This window comes from Lepeophtheirus salmonis, chromosome 6 (genome assembly GCF_016086655.4).
Source record: "Lepeophtheirus salmonis chromosome 6, UVic_Lsal_1.4, whole genome shotgun sequence".
Taxonomy (NCBI): domain Eukaryota; kingdom Metazoa; phylum Arthropoda; class Copepoda; order Siphonostomatoida; family Caligidae; genus Lepeophtheirus; species Lepeophtheirus salmonis.
In genome coordinates this window covers 26,168,521-26,189,002 of record NC_052136.2, presented here as the reverse complement: position 1 = coordinate 26,189,002, position 20,482 = coordinate 26,168,521, and the positions used below count along the sequence as shown (strand labels likewise).

Genomic DNA, 20,482 nt, shown 5'->3' with positions numbered 1-20,482 from the left:
AATATTGACGCAGAAGACATGGTTTCGTCACAAATTGCTGCGGAGTTGATATGCTCTGGAGTGTTTCGCCTGATGCCGGAGCTATACAAGGTGATTGTGATCATAATCTGCTATCTTTTCTGCAGATGTAGCTGTTATATAGTCCATTATAATCTGATTCATTAACTTCATCAATTATTCTTTTCTAAATACTTAAGGAGTTTTAAATTGTTTGACTTAATTTCATATTTCAAAACTTTTGCTCTTATTCTCGCCCGTGCATTTTATACTCCTTCCTTCCTGAATAGATTGGCATTGACTTTCCGTCTAGAGTTTTTCCTATTGATTTTATTTTTTCCAATGTTTGTCTGAAGAAAAATATGGTCAGACGGTCCATTGAACGATATTCTTGCAAGATATAATATGTGCTGTAGCATTTGTACTCTTTAAATATCCCACGTTCACCACTGAAAATCAACCGTTCACCCTTGTAAAGCGGACCGAAAAATCTTCCTGATATACGGCACTGTGTACAGTGATACCTTGAGCAGTTTGGGTAACTGGTTCCTGGTATATATAAAGGGGATTTTTAATCCAGAGACTCAGTGCCATGAATAGGACTGTAAGTACATCTACACTTATTTGACTAAAAGTTTTGACAAATTTGTGCAAAAAAAAGAAAACGTTTTTAGTCAAATTATTCAAAAATGTTTTTCTTCATATTTGTTTTTCTAAAAAAAAGTAAAGTTATTATCGTGTTGTTTTTTTTTTTAAATCAAACTCGCAAACAAAATGAGTTTTTTTAAGTTTGTTCGTTCAAATCTTGTGTCTTTCCAAAAAATTAAACCGTAATTTTTTTCAGAATTTTTTTTTTTTTTTAATTTTTCATTTATAAAAAAAGTTACTTATCAATTTTGTCTTTCGTCACTTTTCTTAAGTTTTATTTGTCAAATTTGGAAAAAATAAAAAAAACAAAACAAAAAAACAAAAAAAAAAAACATTCAATGAAAAACCCCTCCCTCAAAAAAAATCTTATTATCAGCCCTGGCTACGAAAGGGCATTATATTTTTTGCATCTCAATTGTGGATTTTATTATAAGGTTTTTGAAATGAAAATCAAAAATTGTACTATAACAAGGTCGTCGGAAAAGCGGTAGAGGTCAAGGTTAATAGAAATACGAAGTTAGACCATCATGTAATCGGGCTTTCTAGAATTTTCAATTCGATGTATCGTACGGACTGCTGGGCAAGACAGGCAGATTTTGACAAAACACACAATCAATCATAGTCTATGACATCACTATTGCTAGAATTTTCAATATTATGTATCGTACCGACTGCTAGGTAAGAAAGACAAATTTTGACAAAACACGCAACCACTCATACTATGATGTCAATATTAAAAAGCGTGGTGGAAGCCTTACACACATTATGGCATTATAAGTTAACCAAGGTGGTGGACCACCTTGGGTATAACCTTGTATTTCTATTAACCTTGATAGAGGTTATATTTACCCCTCAATTCGTACTAAAATGTCCTTTTTAAGATCCAATGATATTTTTTTAAATGTTATTTATTAGTTACCCTTCAGCAAATTTGCCCCTTCCACTCTTATGTATAACGAAACCCGGAATAAACTGAGTATTGGTGAACAAAAATACATACTTACAAGGTAATTGACCGGGAGAAAATAAGTACGCCTCTTGATAAATAAATGTGTGACTTCCTCTTAAATTCCTCGACCCCTTTTTAGGTACTTCGCTTGGGGAAAAATAGGTGGTAAATTTAGATTCAGTTCCCTCCTGACTATACGAATACTTCATGTAACTACCTACTCCTCAGAAGAACCAATTATTCGACTTGATAGTAATACGAATACCGAGGTAGTATCATTGTAAGTTAGAAGTTGGGTATTAATACTATCAAAAAATATGACTACAAATTCTCATTAGAGTTTAAATAAACTTCGGAACTGAATTTTTAATAGACAGTGTCTTTTTCTCTTTAATCATCATAGTTTGGGAAGTGAAAAAAATGAATTTCTGGCGAGTGTTTTTGTTTCTCGGCCACAGTTATGTTACGAATTAAGGTCGAATACTGAGGAACAGTATCTTTATTTGAATCCTTAAGTAGAGTATTTATCCTACAGTAATATCTTGACACATGAGTTCAATTTGTTCCTGGTCAGAGCTGTTAAGTCAAAGCCATTTAACATTTATAGGAAAATAACCTTGAAAAATCGTACTAGAAGCAGCTTTCGCGTCCCGTCAACCCGCTCATATAATAATAATAAAACTAAACTCCTGTATGTCACAGCAAATTTTTGATCAGAATCCAGCTCGCATTTAAAAAAACTCATATGTTGGAGCACTCGTATCTCAAGATATTACTAATATATAATTAATTATTTCTGGACTAACTCCCAAACAAACAAACATTCAAAAAATCCTTTGGACGTCCACAGGAATGCGATTAAAAGCAGTTACTTGAACTAATTAAATACCTATGTATTTTCTATTTTTTATGAAAAACAACAACATTTTAATAGACGTCCAAATTCCATTCATCATTAAAATATTATTGAGAAAAAGATTGCAAATTTTTAGGGTATCGTATTTATATAAGAATTCTAAGTAAATGATTTTTAGCATGTTTAAACAGATACATATCCATTTTAATTTTTTTTCTTTGTATAAGTGCTACGATGTATCATGAATAATAATAATATAATCATATTTGAGTGCTTGAGTAAAAAAAGAATCAATCATGGAAAGGTGTTATATGTACCTAGGAAATAAAAGAGATGGATACATATACTCCTGTCTAAACGTCATAAAGGAGTAGGTAATAATAATACATTTCTTTTGCATGACTCACTTAAAAGTCACTTATCAATATATTTTTTTTCTTCGTTTTATTGTAATTTAATACATATCTTTTTCCATACTTGACTCTGGCTTCTAAATACACTGACATGACATAATATTATGCAGATGAAAAACATATGCATGTAGGTAACTACTTTAAATTAATTCAATTATCATAAAGGACGAGATAAAAAGTCTTTTTTCTGCAAGCAAATACTAATGAAATTGTCCAATCAAATTATCATTTACATTTATTGGACAAAATTTATGAATTTGCAATACCATGGAAACATTCAACAAATACAAAACATTTTTTTCATTCTGAGTCTAGATGAACATTTTATTTTAAATTAATAATAAATAATGAAGAGGCTGAATAAAGAATTAATTCTTTTCATGATTCGTACGTGACTTATATAAATTGTACAATGTACATAAATATTTCTTCGCGTTTTATGGAAATTTACGATCTTGAATTTATTGCTAATAAAAAAATGTGAAACTTAAATTCTAGAAATGAAAGGAATTATTAATGTAATGATTATTTTCTCTGTTCAGTCAACTTTCTCTGGACTCCCTCTATAATGGCATCCAAACTCTCATGGTCCTTGTATTTCTTACGTATATTAAAAATGATACCCTTCCACTCCTTGTCTTTTCCATTTAAATATTTTTGCACTTTTTTGTAATTATCACTTAATATCTCGTCCATAATCTTATCTAATAATGGGTCTTCATCTCTATTATCCCACCCATTTCTTTCAATTAGGTCCTTTAGAGGAATAAATAAATTTTGATTCTCAAGATAATATGTTAAAGACTTATTTAAGGCCTGATATGAATATGTTTTGTTATATTTCGCGTTTGCGATAGAAGCTAGAATTTCAGGTGTCAAACTAGAATCCTCCTCCAAATTATGTCCCTTTTTCAGTAATTCTTGAATAGAAGTTGTGAGGATAGATATAAGGACCTTGACATTTTCCACGCCATATTTTAATGACTCAGCATAATATTTATAAATTACAGGTTCATTAATCACAAAATTGATTATGGATATGTCTATCCCGTATTGTTCTATGAGATCCTTTCGTAGCTCTTCTGGTAGGGGAGGCAAATTCTTTCGAAAATAGTCAACATCCAAAAAATCATTGTTGGCATGGCTGCATTCCCTTTCGACGAGTGAATCTGAACGAAATATTCATTTTTTTATGGTATTAAATTAGTTAAAGTATGAAGACATCATACCTTTTAATTTTAATGGGAGTAAATTAGGCTCTGGCATGAAACGATAATCGAGTTTAGATTCTTTTTCACGCATGGAAATAGTTTTTCTATTTTCACTATCAAAACCCAAAGTTTCATTGATTACTGAACCCCCAGATTCTAAAATATTAATTTGCCTTTCCACTTCGTACTCAATTGCATGATAGAGAGCTTTTGTAGAATTAAGATTTTTGACCTCAGTGCGAGTTCCAAGTTGTGTTCCAGGACGGTGTACAGATATATTGGCATCCACTCTAAGGGCTCCCTCTTCCATTTTGCACGAGCAAGATCCTATTTTGGTCATAATAGAAGACAGTTCTTTGACTAGAGATACTGCCTCTTCACCACCGGACAAGCTCGGTCCAAATACGATCTCCATGAGTCCCACACCACATCGATTCAAGTCAATTAAACTTTGTTTATCCTGATCATCATGAAGAGACTTTCCTGAGTCCATTTCCAGTTGGAGTTGAATGATTGGAGCAACTGTTTTGAAGGGCCTATAATGGATGTTTGAAGTAAGAATGAAATAGTAATTTTTACAAGTAAGTGGAAATACAATACTTGAGGTCGGGATGTATTACCCAATATGCAACACTTCCATCAACTGCAAGAGGTAGACGAGACTGCGTAATCTGATAGCCACTAGGTAAATCTGCATAGAAATAGTGTTTCCTATCGAAGTTTGAAATAAGATTGAGGGTACAGCCGAGTGCAAGTGCAGTTTGAATCCCTGCCTCCACACACCTTTGATTTAAAATCGGCAAAGTTCCGGGTAGAGCTGCATCAAAAAATGAGGCACATGTATTCACTGGAGATTGATATCCACCCTGAGGCGTTCTTCCAGAAGAAAATAGTTTAGTCTCGGATGAAATCTGAGCATGAATCTCCAGGCCAATAACACTTTCCCAAGCTCCTCTCCGTCCACGGAGGGAAGGACTTGGACTCACAACTCCACTCGAGTAGAATCCGAGAGGCTCAAATGCAGAACTAACTCTTCTCCACATTATTTTCCTCTTTCTTCTCTAATCCAATACAAACGGAACATTCGTCATATTAGGAACTCATCTTTTTTTTAGTCACACTCACCTTAATAAAGTTAATCATATATCATAGTTATGACTTATGATTCAATTGCATAACTATGAGCTCAAATCTCAATAACTCATAAATTAAATGTATTATGAGGAAAAAAAAAGAGGGAGGTTTGATGAGTATGAAACCCTTCTTCCTCCGATCTCTTTAATTATAACGCAACTTTTTCTTTCTCTCTTCTCCTCAAAACTTAAAACTAGTAATGTGCCGTCTGCTCGAGTATTTTCGAGTTTATAAAAAAATGCACTCGAGGTATTACGAGCTATACTCTTTACTTGCTTGAAAACTCTCATGGGTATCGAACTTAGAGTTTTTGCCAAACTGATCTTTTTGGGATGATAAAGGAAAAAATTTATTGATTTAGGGGGACTAAATCCCCTCGAGTTCACTGCCTGCGGACGCCCCTGACTTTACTTAAAACTTTTTGCACGCTAACAAATTTGTCAGTAAAAAAAATCATATTTCATATAAGACTAGAAAAAGATTACCCGGTGTTGCTCGGGCCAAGGAGGGAGCAGATAATCACATTGACAATAGTCAATATTTTTTCTTCTTAATGTTTAGACCCCTTCGGCGTGGGTATGCATTACAATTTATGTATTGTTATGAATTTAAAAAAAAAAATTGTGATAAACTTCAAATAACATACCAACATATACGAATAAAAAAAATTGTCTAAATGGGAAGTCCATCTTTTATTTTTGTCAAACCAAATTTCGCAAAGAAAATTGCGGAACACTTATTTACACTAATTTTGGAAAAAAGAAGTATTAAATAGCATTTATAGAAAATTATTGTAAAGTGAAACACAAACCTACCAAGATTTTTTTCAAACATGAAAAAACAAATAAGTTACGGAGAATAATGTCGACGAAAAAATAACTGTCGATAACTGGTTCATTTTTGCAAATATTTCAAAAGTTATTTTTTTTTTTTTTGGGAAATTGAAAAAACACAATAAAACAGTTACATTATAATCTTTATGTTCAAAATGCATAGTTTTGTGTCATTTCATCTTAAAAATAGAATATTGATGTTTGATGAAAAAATGAAAAAAAAAAAAAAAAAAAAAAATTCAGAAAATTACAGATATTTCAGTTAAACAAAATTTTTATCTGTCATATTTATATGCAAATGCATCTCCAGGCAAATTTTTACAAACTTTATTTCATCTACGAATCCAATATTTCATTGGAAATAAATTCTTTTTTTGCCCCTGAAATAAACGGAACTGCAATTTTACGTATTTCTATTTTGTACCCTTTTTTTTTTTTTTTTTTTTGAAGAAATTTAGGAAACGTTCTTTTTCGTATAGTTGTTTTTTGAGACGCCAGTCACTTTTTGATTAACTCAAAAAAACAGTTTTCGTGTATTGGGTATAGAATAAGCCCCAGTTATATCCCCCCAAAATGGCAAAAGAGACACCCATGCAAAATTTCAGAATCCTAGGTTCAACGGTGTGGGCACCCATAAAGGACACAAACAAATTCTATTTTGATTTTAGCAAAAAATGTCAAGGAAAAAAAGGAAAAGTTAATAATAGTTTAGCTTGATTTGGTTCGCTTCTTAGGATAAATTGGCATCCCTATATATTAAAAATCGAGTATCTCTTGTTTTAGATAAAGTATCTCGAATCTCTTCTTTTGTGCTTATAAAACATGGAAGTATTTCTATCTTTAATGAATTAAGATCGATCTAAGCATATGAAAAGCACATCTAAATTAAAAATGTGTCGCTCTATTTGTCCAAATGTTTGTGTGTAATACGTTTCAACATTAAGATACTAACTAATGTATAATATTCATGTTGTGATTATCCGAATAAAGATATTTTACTTTATTATATTTACATATACGACATTTAGTATCTTATTTTATTCAAATAGAATTGTAGTATCTAAAAGAGGGCGTATGACTAGATATTGACCAATTTCACAAATTGATAGATATAACTTTTATGATTAAGTAAATCCTCTTTAGTAACTTTTTTTGATTTTTTTCCATTGATTTATATTTGATCTAAATTATTGGAAAATTATGCATTTTTTAAACATACATAAGCCAAAAATAACGATAGAAATCACTAATTTGATAGAATATATTTTATTCAGAAAACGACATTTTAAGGGCCTTTGAAAAATTATTAATGTATTTAAGATCACCAGAAGTGGACTAATACCCACCATCATAAATAAAAAAAATTGTATTTCTCTGTAATTGAAAGGTAAACCTTGAGTTAGATAGACAAAACAGTTTCACAAATGCCAAACTTTTAAAATACAACACAGTTAAGAGAAATATAATACACCTGAAATCTTTGAGGTATTGAAACCTTCCCATAGAATTGGGCCCTACCATTCGCACCGCAATTAACCAAATTAAATTTATTTGAAAGACCCTATAAGTCACTTGATATGGATTTCATAACTTGGCTAGATAGATTAGAAGTATGGATTAACAGTCATAGATATACAACTTCTATGATTCGAGTCCTTTAGCCTTAGGTATCTACGTAATGCAGCCAGTGATTCAAGAAAGAAGGTTTATGAAGAGACGAAGACCATTGTTCTATTGCAATTTCAGATTGATCTAACTGTACTGAGCTTTACAGTTTTCCTCACACTCTACAACGACTCCACCTTTGACTACCTTTCCGAATCCTCTCAATGGTTTGTCTCACCACAGCCAACTGCCTCTTCTTCTGACACATCCTGGATCACAACGAAGTCGAAGTCTCTTGCCTAATATTATGCGATTGCTTGTTCGTCAATCCATGAGTAACGGGAGAATTATGTGATAATTGTTAAGCACTTCTTGCATTCGAAGCGCTGTCGTGTTTGTTTATTTTATTTTATCTTAATAATAATATATAATATTCTATTGCTGATAGGTATTATATCAGTTCAAACGAATTTTTTCCACTTTTTTTTTTTCTCCTGTAATCTTTTCCTTAATATTTATTCCTTCGTCATTTTTTTTCCAGACCTCTCTATATATACAGATTATGGAAAGTTTGTCATTTAAAAATTGTTTTTTTATCTATAATTAGTAACTATAATAACAGATTCACATTCTTAACTGGCTCGTGTGAAGCTGCTTTTTTCCTCCTGTAGACGCGAAACTTTTTGAATCCGAATAAAAAAAATACGTTTTGAGGATTTACATTATAAATTATAATATCAAAAAAGTAATAGGTTACATAATTTTGACGAGTTACGAGTAAATACTCACATTTTAGACACACTAGCCGAGTTTTTAGCGTCTTTTTTGTTTACTTCATAAAATTCGAGTAACCAAATTATGATTTTTGCCCGTGTCACATCACTACTTAAAACCTATCCTGGGACCCCTGTCCATGGCTAAAGACTACGCCTCTGTCATATTTGATACTTGACATCCATTGACAAAATATTCAATAATTTGGTTATTTTTTAATTACCACATATCAACATCTAACCTGGGACTTAATTATCATTAATTACCTATATATTCCAATATTGATCTTGCTTAACCCTAAACATTTTAAATCAGGAAGATCTATAATTCGGATCTTACTAGGGCTGAAATCATCCTCAACTAAAGATGTATTAATAAATTAATTACATTCCTTTCTGTTCCTCAAATGAGAATCATATTCAAATAATGTACCACAAAGTTCATAATAACAAAATTGCCAAACTATTATGAGTTCCTCCCCCCTCAGCAGTTTGTCTTCATCCTTAGTAACAAGGATGAAAATATAAAATAGAATCTTTCTTTTATCTCTCTCTCTTTCTCTACATAAATGGATATAATAATAAATATTATATTGTTGTGGGACCCTGGAAACAAAGAACGTTAATAATTATTAATTATTATGGCTTTCATCGTCATATTGACTTCAAAAAAATAAATCAACTATGTATTTAAGCAAAAGATAAAGGAATCGGATTATGAGAAAAGAATAAAAGTATTTATGAATAGTAATACCTATGGGGATAATAAAGATAGTCGAATATTAATGTAATAAAGGGGGATCCTTTTATTATTCAAAAACAGCTGTTTGAATCTAGAAAGAGAAAAAAGCTTGAACGATGAAGTGTTGCTGCTGAGAATGCTAAGTTGAGAGTTGCTGCTACTAGCTATTGACAGTGTGTAAGCAGTAACGAGTAACGACTAATGTGAGTAAGAAAATTCAAAGGGGTAGGCACTGCGTGCACTCATGCGCTATCTAGCTGCTGAGGAATGCTGGAGGCGGGTCAGAAGAGAAGAAGAAAAGAGAGAAAGAGAAAGATAGAAGTTAAAGAAGAAGAAAAGAAAGAAATGTAAAATAATGAGTTAAAGAATTTGGGGGGTTGAGTAGTTGTTAGTCCAAAAGAAAGAAAAGCCTTTGAAATGGTTAAATGAGGGGTTTCCATGTCTACTTCCTGGTTGCCAAGAGAGCGTTTGTTCGCTCTGGAGCAATGGGCCTCCCATCTCCAAAGCCCTTCAATTCAATCCTGGAGTTCCGACTCGTATGACGGATTCGTCTGCATTCTTGCCAAAGGAACACGCATTCTTTTGGGTCGTTATCCTGCATTAATTGAGAGACTCTCATGGTTCCAAGTGCCGAATTTGCAGCTGGAAGCGGCTGTCTTCAGTCCTCAGTCCGACTTTCTTCTCTTTCTTTCGAGAGACGGAACGCTGCATTTGACGATGACCCAATCCCTGATGCCCTTCTCATCCTCTTGCAAGCAAGAACTTCACCGCAAGGAATGGATTCCAAGGGATGGTGAATCTCTATTTGCTATCCACCCTCGTTGGTCTAGTCCTCCTACCTATGCAAAGTCTCTTCTCTGGTGGAACTATGGCGATTTCGTCTCTGCTGCACTCATTGGCACACAAGATGGTTTTCTTATTGTTGTCGACCTTGTCTCTACTCTTGAAGTAAGTGGAAATACACTCACAATCATTCACAATATACTTATAATAGAAGAAACATACTTACTTATTACTCAATATCATTATATTTGCAGATGGGTCGTGTTTCCTTCTCTAAATGTGCAATTGTTTGTTTGGATGTGATATGGGATAAGGCAATGGATTGTTTCTATGTTATCGTCACTGATTCTTTACAAAAACAATGGCGTTTATTGTTAGAACAAAGGTCTTCTGGCTATTGTTGGCCTCGTTTAGAAGAAGGAAAATCGTCCACACCTCCACCAGCCCCTGTGAGTTGTGAGTCACCCCGTCCTCAACTGCCATCGCTCAAAAATTCGAATAGTATTGATGATCTTTCTACACCTCCGAGATCTAGGATTGCTTCTGGGATAAAAAATATGTCAGTTGGGAGTTTATCCTCTTTAAGAAAAAAAATTTTTCAGGGTAAAGACTTATTTGTTCGCAGGGGTGGTTCATCCTATATTAGTAAGTCTTCGCCCAATAGAAACACATCGCGCCCAGAGTCCTTATCAGCTAAAATGGGTGATGCTTTCATTTCAGTTCAAGGAAAGGATACCCCTGACTATCGGATCCTTGCAAGTGTACATTCTAGCTCAGCTGTTTTAACAGTTCACAATCATGATCTAGAAGTTATTCCTGGAAAAGCTTACAAACTACCAAGAAATGCCAAAAAAGTTTTAATAATGAGTAGAGTCATTTTGGCCTCAGGGTGTGGCTCTAATTTTTCAACATCTTGTTTTGACGACGACGATGAGTCGAATGATGAAGAAGATGAGAAAAAAATAGATGAACATAATGGCGAAGTTCTTCATATAATTTCCTCTGCTCAAGCAGAATTTCAGACAGATCCTTCGAGGTCCATACGTGGTGATTCCTTAGTACAATCTTTCCACTTAGCGAGTGGTGAAGAAGTCCTTGGATTTCATGTCATTAAGAAAGAACATGAAGCTGAATGTGATGTTTTGAATCATGAGTCTCCTAGTCAGTTTGATAATTTTAATTCTGAAGTAAAGCATCGTCTTGAGTCTTTGACTCAGCAAGAAAGTATCCGGCGTTTGTTTCAAAATGTTCTTGTATTTACTAATAAAGGGATATATCTTTTAACGCTCAAGAGAGATCCAATTAGCTCTTTTTTAGAACTTTCCATGCGCGGAGAAATGGTCCTTGCAGAAAGAGTGGCTTCAGCTTTTGTTATAGACTCTAAAAGCTTATTAGAGCTAGCTGGTGATATAAGATTGAAAGATAATGACTGTACTGGAGCAGTAAATTTATATCGCACTGCCAGCATGAAACATCTAAAGGCTGTTTTAAAATTTAGTTATTCTGGACATATTGCTGAACTACTTAATTATTTATCTTCACTTTTTAAGACACCAAATGTGGATGTTACAGTTAATGAAAGAAACCACCTCTCCAATTTAGCTCTTATGGCATATTTTCAACAAGTTTTAACAAAGATTACTCCGAGTACTAAATTTGATTTTCGAAATGAAATTAAGGGTTTTATAAACTCTAATAGACATTTTGATGAAACTCTTGCAATCCGTCTTGCAGCAGACACCAAAGAATGGGATTTATTGTCATATTTTAGCCGGACGCGAGGTCTCCGCCATGAAGCAGTTGGAGCTATTATCAAAGTGATACAAAACCTAATTGGTGAATATCATTCTAATGAAATTGGGAAAGAACGCTTAAAGTTAATTTCCAAATCTCTTCAAGACATGCCTTCTGTTGAAAGAAATAGTCTTCTCTCATGTCTATTAGATCCCCTTAATCTCGAATGTTGTGCATCAACTATAAATGGAATAAATTTGATTAAAATCCTAAGTGGTTCACTTCCTCTTTTAGAAGAAGAGGGACTTCAGGCTGTGGCCTTAATGAGTGCGCCTGAAAATCCGGCTTTTCTTCCATTTTTTCAACATGAAGATATTTCTTATGCATCATCATTTCTTAATTTATTTGTCACCTCCCTTTTACTTCTCATAAAGAAAAGACAAGTCCATACCACTTTCAATCCTATTTTGACTGAGATTTCTAATAATAAGGCCGGTGATAAGGACAGGCGATCCCAAAAAGTTAATAAGTGCCGTGTTAATATTCTTGCGGCCGGTGGTAATCACGTTCTCCTTATAAGGAAAATTGGATCACGATATTCTTTATTTAGTTGGGGCTCAACGACCAAAGGTGCACTCGGAAGAGGTTCTTACTCAGAAAACTTTGAAACTATAAAAGAAGTTCCTTATTTTAGAGAAAACAATATCAATGTCATTAGTGTTGCTGCTGGGACGTATCATTCACTAGCACTCACTGAATTTGGTGTTTATAGTTGGGGACTATCCAAGTATGGTCAATTAGGTCATGGAAACTGTTGCGATCAAAAAAGACCTGCTCTCATAAAATCTTTGACCCATAAACATATAGTTGACATAAGTGCTGGTCGTTATCATAGTTTGGCTTTAGACTCGGAAGGAGGAGTGTGGAGCTGGGGCTTTGGGGTTCATGGACAATTGGGGCACGATGATATTGAAGATGTTCTTATTCCACAGCGTGTTCTTAGCTTACGAAAAGTTAAAATTAGTCAAATCGCTGCTGGATACACTCATTCTGTTTGTTTGTCATCAAAGGGAGAAGTATTTTCGTTCGGAAATAACTTATTTGGGCAATTGGGGAATGGCCTTACAAAAAAATCAAATGTTCCAATAAAGACTGATATCTCTATTTGTAGAGACGGAGAATACATTAAGTGCATTAACTCAGGATTTTTTCATAACTTAGCATTAACTAATCATGGACGTGTTCTAACCTGGGGCTCTAATCCCCAAATAATACGACTTGAAACTCAATCTAAGAAGCGCCTTTTATTGCAAAATTTAAGAAATTCTAGAATGGCAACATCCTCTTCCAAAGAAGCAACCGTCATACAGAATAATGTGAATGATGAACCTACATCTATTTCAAATATTAAAGATATCAAAAAACAACAAATACTACCAGTAAACATTAATAATAAATCAGACTCAGGAGCTCTTGCTCCTATATGTGTCCAGAATACCGAAGCAAAAAAATGGAAGCTTCAAATACAACAAAAATCTCTTCTCCACAAAAGGATGAAATGCCACACTTACGTCCATTAGCTTTGAATCTTGAAAATGTTGACGGAAATATAGTCAAACTGTCAGGTGGGAATCAACACTCTATGATTTTGACTGACAAAGGATTGTTGTATGGCTTTGGTCTCAATCAGCAAGGTCAGCTTGGAAACGATTCTAGAAAAGATTCTAAAACGCTTACTCAAACCAAAGAGTTATCAAATAATAGACTCGTTGGAATGGTTTGTGGTATGGATTATACTATTTCCATGAGTCATAACGGTACCCTTTTTGGATGGGGAAATAACTCTTGTGGTACTCTCAGAAAGCCGCCTATAATTAACAATAGAAGTTTTAAGGATAAGTTAATTTTAATGCCCACACGGCGTATTCGGCTTAATCATCCATCCCCAAATTCATGGGATATTCCAAAACCCGTTTTAGGAACACAACCACCCTCATCACAGGATTGTGTTAACAAACCTGTTCATTTTCAATTTTCAGACTTTTCAAAGTTTGTGTCAGTAGAATTTCCAAGTGCCCCTCCTAAGAAATCTTACGATATTCGAAGTTGTACTGATGTTCCTTTGTATCTTCATTCTACTTTGGAAAATTTCTATTCATTCTTAGATACGAAAACTCTTATCAAAAAATGCCTTATATCCGAAAATCCTCAAGCTGCCTCAAAAATTAGTTTACTTGATGGAAACATGCTTCAGGCTTTTGAATTCACCCTACAATCTATCATCAAGAGCCATCCTTCTGGTATCCACACATCCTCCGAAGCAGTATTTGGAGCTTTCAAGTATTATTTAACTCAGTCAGCATCTCGTAGTGCCTCTATATTGTCTACATCAGGTGGAGGTGCTGAGACTCAAAATAGAGAGATTGACATGGAAGAGGATGAGGATAGAAGCAAGGCGGAAAGGAGGAATTTATTTGAAAGACTTGTCGCATGTTGGCAGGACCAAAAATGGAGTTTTGTTCACTTGGAAAAACTCATTATTGAAAATGCTTCTCCAACAATGCTTCAAATACTTGTTATAACTCTTTTTTGTCCATCAAATGAGCGTAGAACCGACAAAGGCCCTGTCATCAATCAAGATTCAGGTCCTAAATTAGTTGATTTGTTTACTCCTGAATTTTGTTTAAAAATAGGGGATATTTTTGTAAATGATTTAAAAGAGCAGGATGAGTACTGGCATAATGAAAGAGAATTCAGGAAGTGGCTCATGACACAGAAACCAAATAAAATGGATAGTTTAGCTAATGTCCGAAAGACATAAAAATACTAAACATTTCATGCTCTTTTTCTCCATTTTAAAGAGAGAACAAAAAGTAGGCATTATTAATGTTAAATTTTTGGTGATAAATCTACATATTGCATAAATTTATTGATTTGATATTCTTTATATTAACTTAAGATACAAGTTTTGCTTTGCTATTTTTTTTTCTGAACAGACAATATCCCTGTTTCTCTGATATTCACGTATATGACGCGCGTATTTATTTATATATATGATTGAAAAATTAACCATTTTTACATAATTTATATAATGACTTTTTTTTATTATTATGTATATGAAATTTATATATGTACATTTTTCTTTTACTACTGTGGACGATAAGAGTATTCATTGTGAGTATGTGATTGAAAAACAAAACAAAAAATGATTAAATAAATAAAAGTAAACACTTTATCATTTAAGAAACCCTGCTGAAAACTAATTTCTTAAAAAAATATATAATAATGAAAGCCTTGGTTTTTTCTAATAGAATATTTCAGATCATATCTTAAATCTCACAAGGAAACAATTACAGGGTCAAAATTTATTCAAATTATTTTGACCCAAGAATGGAATTGATTTTTTACCGCGGAATCAAAAACGGATCTTAGTTGTATTAGGGTTTATGTCAGGGAAGGTTTTACAGTAAGTTGATTCTTTTCCTTCCTTTTATAAAAATTTTAATTTAATTTCGAATTTCTTTTGCCATTATTACCTACCCTAGACTAAAGAGACTACATACATCAGAGGGGAAAAAAAAAACATATTGAATACTGATATCCTAGGACTAAAGTTGTCTACTTGCGCCATGAACATCTTTTTACTTGTGTTATTGTAAGAAATGAGATTTTTGTAGATAAATATTACAGTTTTATTCTCTTCGCATTCCATTCCCAGTGATTCATAAATCATAATTATAGTTGATAATATTGTAGAGAAAAACGCGTGCGAGGAGGAGGGGAAAAAAAAGACATATGGTATCATTGTTTAAAATACTGATGTGATTATCATCTGCCTGCTTTATTATGATTTTTGAGGGTATAACTAATGTATTTATTGGCAAAATGTTTAATGAAGATATACTACGTATAATTGAATTCGACGTTTTTTATCCGTTACAGTAGATTTGAAAACGTCACACTCCATGAAATTGTAATTCATTATTAACCTTATTCTCAGAATAATAGCTAATGAAACGACAAAGTAGAGTATTTGAAATATATTTGAAGCTCAAAGTTTAAAAAAGAAGGCTTTAATTAAATATAATCTACATACTAAAAAATAAACCATTAAACATTTAAGTTAAATATACAAAATTAAACAATTCAAATCATATAACTATTAATAATAATAAATTATAAATACAGAATATTGAAATAATAGATTGATCCAAATAATATTTTCTTGTTCTGACATCGGAATTCAGTTAAATATGTCATAACTTTAGGTTGCAATACACAGGCGAAACGTGGAGTTTAATCAAAAAGATAATCACCCCTCTTCTTCATGTGGAAGTTGCTATATGCAATTGTGCACAGGATAGATATATCTCTACCGATGGGATCTAACTAATTATTAATAATAAAGTAAATGTCAAAATCATAAAATTAGACAATAAATATACTAATAAAAAAATGTTATAAATAAATTCATCGTAAAGATTTAGAGCAAAAGCTAATTATGTAGTAATGTCCGGCGATATTACTACCTATCAAGAGCATCAAAAAAGATTTTCCCCCCGTTATTTAGGTATGCTTATATAACAACATACTAGTATCATGATGGATATACACAATTGTTAATTATAATGCAACACCCGATGTAACTACTCCGTTGTTGTGACCATTTAAACAGTTGTTTTTGCCTTTTATGAGTTTTCTGAACACCATTTCTTGGAGCCCATCAACCATAGCTAAGCCTTAAGTGATAAAAAAGTAATATTTATTGACTATGTAATATTGGAAAACATAATTATCATACCTAAGTCTTAAAGCGAAGTAAGTAGTCTCAGACAAACTAGTTGCGAACCATCCAAAGCTACTACCCCCGTTGTTGTGACCATTTAAGCAGTTGTTTTTGCCCTTTACTGAGTTGTGTATCATAATTCTTGATATGTTTACCTAAAATAGAATCATATTTTATGGTTAGATTTAAAAAAAAATTGAATACTTACTGTGAGATAGTACAAAATTCAGAGTTCCATTTCGATATTCGTAAATACTTTTTACTGATAACTTGATCATCATTTGGTGTGGATGACTCAAAACATTTTTATATGTATTTCTATATATGACATCAGTACCAACATCCTCCATTAATTTAATGATGGTTCCTCGGGAAGGGATAGGTTTACCCGTGTATTTCTCCATAAATTTTTTGAACGTAGATAATTATCAATGGATAAGGTACATGCAATAAGCATCGTTGTGAGATCAAAGTTAAAGTCTGACTTGATGTATTCATCGTTAAATTGATTTTATAGATAAATATCCATACTCTAGTTATGAGATGAGGATAATGAGTGGCGTGTAATTCTAGACAGGGGACTAAAGGCACATTTATATCGACAAATCCGACAAACCATCTGTTTCTCATCCGGTAAGTATTTTCCAAATTCCTGGCCCTCCATTTTTATAAATCCAGACAGAAGGCGACGTCATTTTGGGGATTTTATTCAGTTCTCTATCGACTATCACCATCTCATATTATATTAATATTGAATAATAAAAGCGGGAATTATAATGTTCATGATTGATAGAAGAAGATGTATATTATTTAATCAATGATGCCATAAGTAATTCTTCTTTTCTCCTCGCACGCTTTTGTATTCTTACCAAAATTATCACCCTTAATCATAATAGATGCCCTGACAGTATGTAAAAATAAAGGAAACTGAAAATTAACGTGGTCACCCTGAGAATTTAAAGAATGTTTGGGAGGAGAGCAGCTGAGCTCTTATGACTTTTTATTAGAAGAAAGTAAAGGACTCTAGAGAAAAATAAACAATTTAATCACAGCAAAGAATATGTTCCTAACGTATTCGCCCTTATTCTTCTCTTTTAACTAAGGGGGAGACTCACTCCTTTACTCACCCCCGAGTGGTTGCATGCCTAGCTGGAGGAACACGTAGCAGCTTCTAATTTTAAGCCAATCAGAGTCGAGAACTACTCAGCCCTACCATCCTTGCCTTGAATGTTCACTCTTTGCCTAGAGTCCTTTGGAAGAAAGCAGCCGTGAGAGGTAGGAAATAAACACAAATAACACTCTGTTTACAGCAAGGAATTACTCTGATGTCGATTCTCAATTCTACTCCGAGTCCAACAAGGATTTACACTAATAACTTCCGAGCAAATACTCATTGTTATTATTTGTCTTTTATAAGCCTACGAGCTAGCTATTAGTCTAAAGTTGATAATATTGTAGAGAAAAACGCGTGCAAGGAGAAGGGGAAAAAAATACACATGGTATCATTGTTTAAAATACTGATGTGATTATCATCTGCCTGCTTTATTATGATTTTTGAGGGGATAACGAAAGTATTTATTAGTAAAATGTTTAATGAAGATATACTACGTATAATTGACTTAGACGTGTTTTATCCGTTACAGTAGATTTGAAAACGTCACACTCCATGAAATTGTAATTCATAATAAACTTAATCTCAGAATAATAGCTAATGAAACGACAAAGTAGAGTATTTCGAAATATATTTGAAGTTCCAAATTTAAAAAAGAAGGCTTTAATTAAATATAATCTACATAATAATAAATATACCATCATACATTTATGTTAAATATACAAAATTAAACAATAGGAATCATATAACTAATAATAAATTATTTATACAGAATATTGAAATAATAGATTGATCCAAATAATATTTTCTTGTTCTGACACCGGAATCCAGTTAAATATGTCATAACTTTAGGTTGCAAAACACAAGCGAGACGTGGAGTTTAATCAAAAAGAAAATCACCCCTCCTCTTCAAGTGGAAGTTGCTATATACAATTGTGCACAGGATAGATATATCTCTACCGATTAAATCTAACTAATTATTAATAATAAAATAATAAAGTAAATGCAATAGTAAACGGTGCTCATTTGAGCGCCTATCAAAATTCTGGAGCAAGAGCGCCATTTTAGAACAGCGATAAAATTGCTCAAGTTTTCGTTTATTTATATAAATTTGGATTACTTTTTCTGTTTCTACCTGTTATCAGATAAAATCAAAAAAATTGAGAGTTCAAGAATAATTTTAAGGATTGCAAGAAAATACGGTTGAAGTGATGGCTCAAGATAAGCTAAAATCTTCTTTCTACGCTGTATCTGTAGTTCTCTACTGTCTTCGGGATTGACGAGTTTGCCTCTCATGTAAGTAGCCATTCTAAAAAGACTCAGACATCAGTTCCCTCTGAGATATCACCATCTCCTTCGTGTGTGAAGATTACGTTGGAGGATAAATCTTTCTTTCTAGTTAACGAGTTTTTCTAACTGAAGTACGATTTTCTTATATTTTTATGTAGTAAGCTGACATGAGATCTCAAAATCTCACGCAAGCATAAGTTCAAAAATTTGAGAAGCCCGTGTTCAATCTCAAATTAATTATTAGACTTAATACGAAACACGAAACTTAACACGTACACAAAACCTCGTAACTACATACCCTTTATGACAATGGTTCCCAAACTTTTATTGCACAAGGAACAACAAAAGATAATTACAAATTTCTTAGCATATTTATTTTAATTAAACAAATTATTTGGATTATTAAAAGCTTTTTTAAATCATGTATGGTTGTCACAAGTTGTACGGCACACTTGAACTTTCCTCAAGACACACTGTTTGGGAACCACTACATATAAAAAAAAGATAATTAGGACTGAAGGACAGACTAATCGGTCTTTATTACTGACGAATAGTGAAAAAATCCGGATCGATTAGAAAAAGGCTGAAGGAGGGGGGAGACCGATTAGGAATGCAGTCCTAGGACTGATCTAACACTACTTGTCTTTGTTCTTCTTTTATTTGTATATGTACTGTATTACCATCATTTTTTTATTTCAGACTTCAATGCGGGAGTTGATGTCATTTTATATGTTAAGAGGCAAAAATGTAGATTAAATAATTGGACGAATAAGCTTTACTTTACATATATAGATGGGATGATTAATGACTATTATCAATATTTTTTTCATCTCTATATACATATTATTACATCGACTACCTTATGTTATGACGCCATTATATTATATTCGTTTTTTTTTGGTCTTATCCCTTCTTTGGCACAACTCTACAAATAAAGCTTCGTATTACATGTATTATGGCATTAACATCCAACATATACTCTTTAAATGAAATGATTTTATTTAATACCCATTCATTCATGCAGATCAATTATAATTACTCATCAGTCGATACATAACATCTACAGTCATTAGCAGTCAATTTCAGTATCTAAAATAAATAATCTGTGTCTATCTGCAAGGTACTTTGAAAGATAATTAGATTATAGCATTACCTACAATTATATGAAATTATGTAAGTAATGTGTTTTGGATAGTTATAGAAAGAAACATTGAAAGGAAAAGTTGGGTGTATAAGATAGTAGGACGATGGGATCTTCATTAACGTTTGCAACGGTATTCGTTGGTAGCTAGACGATTCTCCCAAATTGTGGGATCCCCCAAGGATTGTTGAGAATTCTTCATAGCTTTATAATCACTTCCAAAAATCAACGTCCAGAATACTGATCCTATTACACGATACAATCTTTATTGTTTATCGCCGTCTTTCATCTAAGAATAGAAAAAAAAAACCCAAATCAGTTGGTAGTTAGTCCATTATTCCTAGCGTAATAATAAATAGGGATGGTAAAATTGTCTAAATTGTGGTAAGCATAAAAACTATGCCTAACAGAACTTCATAAAAAATATGATATCATTGAGAGATACGTATTTATTGATGAAAATATGTTTAAAATTA

The 20,482-nt window shown here is 32.8% G+C and overlaps 2 protein-coding genes across 2 annotated transcripts; one reads left to right on the top strand and one right to left on the bottom strand.

The window, feature by feature from the left end:
• Positions 1 to 3,080: 3,080 nt before the first annotated feature.
• GatB (glutamyl-tRNA(Gln) amidotransferase subunit B, mitochondrial) lies at positions 3,081 to 5,365 on the bottom strand. The gene is made up of 4 exons (XM_040714809.2): positions 5,200 to 5,365; positions 4,675 to 5,135; positions 4,093 to 4,610; positions 3,081 to 4,032 (listed from the first exon to the last, which is right to left on the bottom strand). Exons 1-4 carry the CDS (start codon positions 5,215 to 5,217, stop codon positions 3,389 to 3,391), a joined length of 1,641 nt encoding a protein of 546 aa, XP_040570743.1. The 5' UTR covers positions 5,218 to 5,365; the 3' UTR covers positions 3,081 to 3,388.
• Positions 5,366 to 9,332: 3,967 nt separating this feature from the next.
• Positions 9,333 to 14,925, top strand: ca (RCC1 and BTB domain containing protein claret). Its single transcript, XM_040715997.2, is given in 3 exon segments — positions 9,333 to 10,109; positions 10,199 to 13,252; positions 13,255 to 14,925. Coding segments are annotated over 3 exon segments (4,809 nt in total). The 5' UTR covers positions 9,333 to 9,599; the 3' UTR covers positions 14,500 to 14,925.
• Positions 14,926 to 20,482: the final 5,557 nt, after the last annotated feature.